Below are 7,761 nucleotides of genomic sequence, written 5' to 3' on the forward strand. Positions count from 1 at the left end.
GTTGAACCTTCGTGGGGGAGGTACCCTTAGGGAGGACCAATATGGGGCATTTTAGAAGTTAAACTAATGGGCCGATTCCGTACAGCGAGGCGAGTCATGTCGCGTCGTCTATCGTCTCTGTGACAAAATTTAAAAAACGCACTACGTACAGCGATAGAAAATAATCGTCAATAACAAGTTATTTTTATTTTATTTTTTTTATTCGTTAGTAAAAATGAACGGCGACAGCTAATTTGTTGTCGCCGGAAAATGAACATTAAGGCGACAAAATTTGACGTCGTCGTGCGACTTTTGTCATACGTAATGGAAAAATTGCAACTGGCAACGCGACACGACTCGCCTCGATGTACGGAATCGGCCCATAAATTTTGATAAAATATTAGGATTTTTTTTTTTTTAGGGTTTTTTTTTACACCTTTCGGGCTGTTTTCCCAAGAAATATGGACTTGCCCCTAAAAAGAAATTTTACCGTCGTAATGGAGGTAGCGAATGCGAATCGCTTCAACAAAAATCGAAGTGATTCGAGAGCAGGTCTTAAAGTGAACTTATCAGAAATTTTGTGAGAGAAGTACCAGAAGGAGTCGACAAATATCTATATATATATATAAAAGAGTAGTGAGGTGAGTGACTGACTGACTGATTCATCAGCGCCCAGACGAAACCGCTGAAGCTAGAAAGTTGAAATTTTGGGTGTAGGTTGCTGTTTGTGTGTAGGGGTGAGATAAGGCTGCGTTTTTGGAAATTCGACCTAGAAGTGTACGAAAAGTACTAAAAGGTACTAAATATGGTACCCTTTGTATTAGGCAAACGGTAAGAGATAGAATTCTGAAATTTGGAATGAGGGTAACTGATGAAGAGCTAGAAAGATGTACCAACGGGTTTTTGGAAATTCGAACTACAAGGGTACGAAAAGTACTAAATGGTACTAAATTTAGTACAATTTTGATTTGGGTGAACGGATTGAGCTGGAATACAGACATTTGGAATGAGGGTCACTGATGAAGAGTAACAATGAAAGGTTTTTGGAAATTCGAACTATAAGGGTACGAAAAGTACTAAATGCTACTAAATTTAGTACAATTTGGATTTGGGTGAACGGATGGAGCTAGAATCCTGAAATTTTAAATTAGGGTCACTGGTGACAGTAAGAAAGGTTTTTGGAAATTCGAATTATAAGTGCACGAAAAGTTCTAAATGGTACTAAATTTAGTACAATTTGGATTTGGTTGAACGGATTGAGCTGGAATTCTGAAATTTGTAATGAGGATCACTGATGGAGAGTAACAAAGAAAGGTTTTTAGAAATTAGAACTAAAAGTGCACGAAAAGTACTAAATGGTACAAAATTTAGTACAATTTGGATTTGGGTGAACGGATAGAGCTGGAATCCTGAAATTTGGAATGAGGATCACTGATGAAGAGTAAAAATGAAAGGTTTTTGGAATTCGAACTATAAGTGTACGAAAAGTAATAAATGGTAGTAAATTTAGTACAATTTGGGTTTGGGTGAACGGATGAGCTGGAATCTTGAAATTTGGAATGAAGGTCACTGATGGAGAGTACTAAATATAGTACAATTTGGGCATAGGTTAACGAATAGGGCCGGAATCCTGAAATTTGGAATGGGGGTCACTGATGAAGAGTAAGAAAGATGTACCAAAGGTCGAAACGTCCTAAATGGTAGTGAGTTTAGTATGATTTGGATTTGAAGAGCTGGAATCCTGAAATTTGGGATTAAGATTACTGTTGGAATATAGAATTGAGATATGGAGGTAGCTTTGGAAAATCGTACTAATATGCACGAAGTAGTACTAAATGGTACGAAATTCGCTATAATTTGTATTTGCGTGAACAGATTATTGTTGGAGTGTAGGATTGAGGTAGTTTTGGAAATTCGTACTTATGGAAAAGTGCTAAATGGAACTACATTGGCTATAATTTGGGTTTAGAGGAACGGATAGAGCTGAGATATGAAAGTACATTTTGGAAAATCGTTTACGAAAAGTACTAAATGGTACAAAATTTGGTACCTTTTGGTATTTGCTATATGGTATAGAATTTTGTTCAATTTGTGATTTTATAAAGGGTAGAACTGGAATTTTGAAATTCGGTATTAGATTAGCAATTGGTGTTTAGAGTGGAGGTAGGGAGGAGGTTTTGAAAATTCGTACTTATTTATACAAAAACTACTAAATAGTCCTCAAATGGGTTTCAGGGGAACTGGAAAACTGAATTGGGGTTAGAATATATGTTGAATATAAGGAAGTAATTTTTGAAACGTTTACCTATGTGTAGGAAAAGTTGTGTAACATGTTGATACCAAAACCATTTTAAATAGTTAAGGTACTAAATTTGGTGTTGGGTGTAGGAACAAAGCTGGGATTATATAATTTAAAAATACGCTATTTGTACAAAAAATACGAAATTGAAAAATATTTGTTATGAAGATCGCTCTAAAGTTTGATACAAAGTTCTGAGTTTGAAAAATTGTACTGAATATTGCCCCATTGATTTGATGTTAACGCAAAGGAGTTTCTAAATAATGTACTGAATTTAAGTAGTCAAACGTGAAGCATCTTTTCTAAAAATGTTTTTTGTTCTGACCGCTTTGGTATGTAAATTTGAAAAAGTGGTCCAATGCGACAATTTTGTTAACTAGAAGGTATTTACCCCTGATATTAAAAAATCCTAAATTGAAATGCCTTCAAAAAATTTTCCGTTATATATTGTTGACATACCGGTGCACATTAAGTACAATTTTTTGTAAAGAAGTTCTCTATAACCTTTCATGCCACAAATTCCGAATTTCGGTTGGAAAATGTGCAGAAGATCTTCAAAATACTCTAAATCTTTAAAATATCTCTTCTAATAAACGTGGATTGAAGTGGAGATTTTTTAAATTAAACTTCTATATCCTCTAAGTATTCAAGGTCCAAATTTAAAGAAGATTGGACAATATACATTTGTTCTTCTTTAAAAATACACTAAGTCGAGAGGTACCGTTATATGGGGATATACGAAAACGTGGCCGAAAATTTAACGGACCTATTCGGGTTCTGGGCGAAACCGCTAAAGCTAGAACTTTGAATTGTGAATGTGCGTGATTTTTGTTGTGAAGGGGTGAGATAAAGTTTAGTGTTTGGAAATTCGTACTGGAAGAGAATGCTGTGTTAGTGAAGGGGTAAAACCAGGAGTCAAATCTGAAATTTGCAATATGATACGTAGTTTTGGAAATTCGAAATAAAAAATATGTTTTTTTTTTAAATTCTGACTACAATCGAAAAAATATTGGTAATAAAAATAGGTCTTAAGGCCTGCGTACATAAGCTGCTCTGCCTGATTGCCTTGCTTTCCTGCTTCATTTTTGACATAATAAATATAAAAGAATAAAGAAGGCCGAGGAAATTTCGAACTGGGTTGCCCTTTTCTTTTTTATTCTTTTATCAGAAGTAAGCAAGGTAAGCAGGCAAGGCAGCTTATGTACGCAGGCCTTTAGTACAACAGAATCTCCAGTATTCACCATTCCCGTATTAAATATTGTTTATATATATTTCGTTTCCTTTCCGCATACGAAGTAGCGGGCATTTGCTAGTTAGTGATAATTTTGTGAAAGTTTTTTTTTACTTGTTGTTGCATTGAAATTCTGGTAAGACTTGATAATGGATATATTTTTTTGTTTGTTTTATGGGGGATCATAATTTCTTCAAGATTGGGAGGAAATAATTTAAAATAAAGTTAAATATTAGAGAATGTGACTACCCCAAACCAGGTTTATAAAAGTTGATTTCTGCGAGAGAGAGAAGAGAGAGATATAAATTGTAAAAGTTTAGGAAAAAATGAACCTATTCTACTTTCCAAAGAATTCTTTTTTTATAAATTAAGAGACTCGAACCTAAACACATTGAGAGGAAGGAAGGAAATAGAGTAGTGTTTTTCAATGGAGAGCAAATCCTAAAGAATCGTAAGAACTCTTGTGATTTGATTCATCCGTTTGATGATGTTGCTGCTCAAAGAATACCACTCCAAGTGGTAGCTGATCCATATCATCGTCATCTGATATGGTGTATTTCTTTTGTGAACAAGTATATAATCTAATCTAATCTGAGAGGTTTATAGGCCCCTTAACAGAGCGACCTGTCGCGAGTTCAGGAAGGGTCTGTCTTAGTTCATGTTCCAGTGTTTTGTTGTAATTATTCAGGCAAAGTTAAAAATACGTTTGCGTTTCATTGCTGCAGGTGTAATGTCCAATCCCTTGGAGTGAATATGTGAATTACTGATTAACAGCCTTGGTATTGTGAAAACATGGAACAAACAGTTATCCCGTTAACCAACCATCCAGCCAATCAGGCCAATCAGCTATTCTATGACAATTGCAATCCTTGCAGTTTGTTTTAGAAATGTTCGTTTAGCACGCAAACTACAACAATGTTTTTTTACACATCAATGTTTGTTCTCTTCAACCAGGGTATAAACGTTAAGGGAAATCCGCCTACATACCAACACCAACCTACACTCAAAATTTCAAGCTTCTAGCTTCATCCGTTTCGTCTGGGCATTGATTATAAAGCCACACAAATGAGACAATTTTTAGTACATTTTAGTGCTTTTCGCATCCTTCTAGGACGAATTTCCAAAAACCCAGCCTTAGCGAGCATCTTCGCCCCAAGATTAACCCTCACTTAAAATTTGGGAATTCTAGCTTCAGCCGTTTCGTCTGGGCGTTGTAGATCACATCATCACTTTACTCTTTTATATATATAGATTATTCCTTTTCCGAATACGATTTTGCTAGTATATTATAAAACAAGTAAGAAAAGTCTATAGTCGGACGGAGCCGACCATGGGATACCCTATACCACTATCCCTTGATAATCCCTCTCCACGGAACCTCTTTTCAATGATTGTGAAAATTTATTTATCAAATATCAGAGATGTAATGTATAATACTTATGAACAAAACCACAAAGTTATCTAACATGACAAAGACATTTTTGTAGCAGGAAATTAAAATTTAGTTCACAAAAACTAAAATGAAACCCACTTATGTAGTACTACTACTTCCGTTGTTTACCGCTACGTTATTGAAATTTGTATCAATTTCACACAAAAGTTTCAGTCCATTTAAGCCGCTAAGTATCATCTGATCTTCACGTTGGTTTGTACGCTTCTTCATCATAAACTCAAACATTGTTTAAAATTTTTGGTCCATTTCATCCCCTGAACATTTCACGATCATCACCAAAAACTACCAAAAACTAATAATTTCTATTCTGGCCCGAACCCAACATCCTTAAAAAATTCGTTACAATCGGTCCATAATTGCGGCCTTAAGCTTGTTTACAATTTTTAATGGACGGACACACATCGCTAAATCGCTTTATCTCGTCGAGATATGAAGATTGGTATACCAGATTGGTATTCGTCTCCGACGAATATTTCGTGGTGTTACATGAATTATGTATATATATTATGTATATGTATTATGTATAATTATGTTTTCGTTATCGTTTGGCTATAGGCTTTTTTATAAATAACCAGTAAGGAAAGGATCAAAGTCGGACGGGGCCGACTATATGATACCCTCCACCACTGTGAATATGTAAAATATAAATCGGAGCTATATCCAAATCTGAACCGATTTCGATATAATTTGGCACATTTATTTCTAGACTGAATTCAGTCACACATAAATAGCTAATTTTTGTTAAATAATATTTCCAGATTTCAATGCAAATGGAAGTCTAACAAATGTACTACACCTTCCACCGCAAAATGCTTCCACCTCAAATTCATCCACCCAAACCCAAACCGAGAATGCTTCCACCGCAAATTCATCCACCCAAACCAAAAACGCAACCCACCGCAATGCTTCCACTCAAACCGATTTGGTATGGATAAAAACACCACCAGCGCATGCATCCCGTCGTGCACTACCACCACCTCAAATGGTATCAAAAGCCGCCCGTACACTACCAACACCATCACCATTTCTCACAATGGCATCATCAACCCGTCTTACCACCACACCACCCCGTCACCGTCCTACACAACTACCAAAAATGACGCCAACAACCTCCCGTACCGCCCGTACACTACCAACACAATTTCCCACCACACCATCAACAACACCCCCTCACCGTCCTACACAACTACCAATGATGACCTCCCGTACCGCCCGTACACTACCAACACCATCACCATTTCTCACAATGGCATCATCAACCCGTCTTACCACCACACCACCCCGTCACCGTCCTACACAACTACCAAAAATGACGCCAACAACCTCCCGTACCGCCCGTACACTACCAACACCATTTCCCACCACACCATCACCCCGTCACCGTCCTACACAACTACCACTACCATCACCATTTCTTTCATCAACAACCCCCCGTACACGACCACCTTTTCACTGCATAATGAACCGTATATATACGCCAAATCCCCCCCCACTAAGTACCCCCACCACTAAGACACCACCACCACCCACCACAGCAACTAAACCCTCAGCCCTTGCAAAATCACCCCCTCTCACCTCACCTGATGACACTGATGAAGACATTATAGTATCTGAAATGTATAACAACATGGTTGAAGATATTGAAAGGGAAGAGGAAGGGGCTGAAGGGATGGAAGGGGATAAAGGGGCTGAAGGGATGGAAGGGGCTGAAGGGGGGATAGACAGGGTATTCCCAATGTTGATTGCCTCTATTGATGCCAATAAACAGAAATGCCAAGAACAGCAGAACAATCGTGTGATGTGCACTGTGGTTAGTTTCAAGTTTTACATTATTAAATATATTATTACATATATTTGTATTTTCTTTTAGTGTAAGAAACAATTATCTGTCTTTAGTTTGAGGAGACACATGGCCACCCATTCCACTGAGAAGCCATTCTCATGCAAGGAATGTGGGAAAGGTTTTCTGCGATCCTCCCAATTTGAAAATCATATGAGAACGCATACGAAACCTTTCACCTGCACGATTTGTCAATCGACATTCCTAGCGTTCTACGAGTAAGTTATCAAAGTCTACTTTTATTTATTTTTACTTACTTTTTAATTTTTTTATTGTTACATTTTTTTTCAGGCTTAGGGATCACGTGAAAAATGTACATCCTCAACGTTTTAAATGAAAAACATCAATTTCCTTTTGTTTTCAGGTCGCATATTTTATTAAACTTCATTTTCATTTATCTCGCTTCATTTAAAAAAATATAAAAAATATGTCAGGGTTGTATTTGAAGACAATTTGTCATTTGTACATAAGTACTATGTATTTGTATATTAAATCCAAAAGTTTTACTATTTTATAATAATTTAATTTTTATTTGAAGAAAATTTGTCATTTGTATATTTGTAATACCTCTGAAGTTCTGTTTTTTTAGTTTTTTATTTTAATTCTTTTGTTTTATGAGAATGTAACTATGAATATTAATAATAAAAATTTTTTGTTGCACCACCACCCTAAACCGTCGTCACGATGTGCCAATGGCCTTTAATATTATGGGGTGGTTTGGCTGGATTATTTGGTTCTTTGGTAGATTCCCTGCTCGGAGCCACGCTGCAATATTCCGGTATAGATGAAGATGGTAAAATTGTTGAAAGTCCCGATGAAGGCAATGTCAGATATATAAGTGGTTTACGTATCATCGTTGTTAGTCTAACAGATATCAATTAAAACTGCAGTAACAATTTGGGATTATGAGGTTAATTTCGATTGTTGGAATTTTTGCCGTAAGACTTCATTTTAGGGCT

The 7,761-nt window shown here is 36.4% G+C and overlaps 1 protein-coding gene across 3 annotated transcripts; it reads left to right on the forward strand.

The window, feature by feature from the left end:
- The first annotated feature begins 3,495 nt into the window (after positions 1 to 3,495).
- On the forward strand, positions 3,496 to 7,475 carry LOC141403707 (uncharacterized). Of its 3 annotated transcripts, XR_012412883.1 has the most exons (5): positions 3,533 to 6,772; positions 6,833 to 7,020; positions 7,094 to 7,159; positions 7,255 to 7,300; positions 7,338 to 7,475. XR_012412883.1 is itself a non-coding variant. In XM_073986529.1 (4 exons), the coding sequence occupies exons 1-3, from the start codon at positions 5,945 to 5,947 to the stop codon at positions 7,137 to 7,139; spliced, it is 1,062 nt and encodes a 353-aa protein (XP_073842630.1). In that variant the 5' UTR covers positions 3,533 to 5,944; the 3' UTR covers positions 7,140 to 7,159; positions 7,255 to 7,475. The 3 variants fall into 3 exon arrangements, 2 of the variants coding, with proteins under 2 accessions (XP_073842631.1, XP_073842630.1); XM_073986529.1 differs by having other exon boundaries at positions 7,255 to 7,475; XM_073986530.1 differs by having other exon boundaries at positions 3,496 to 6,772; positions 7,094 to 7,475.
- The last annotated feature ends 286 nt before the right edge of the window (positions 7,476 to 7,761 follow it).

This window comes from Musca autumnalis, unplaced genomic scaffold, assembly GCF_047663935.1.
Source record: "Musca autumnalis isolate F117 unplaced genomic scaffold, ASM4766393v1 scaffold_4, whole genome shotgun sequence".
Taxonomy (NCBI): domain Eukaryota; kingdom Metazoa; phylum Arthropoda; class Insecta; order Diptera; family Muscidae; genus Musca; species Musca autumnalis.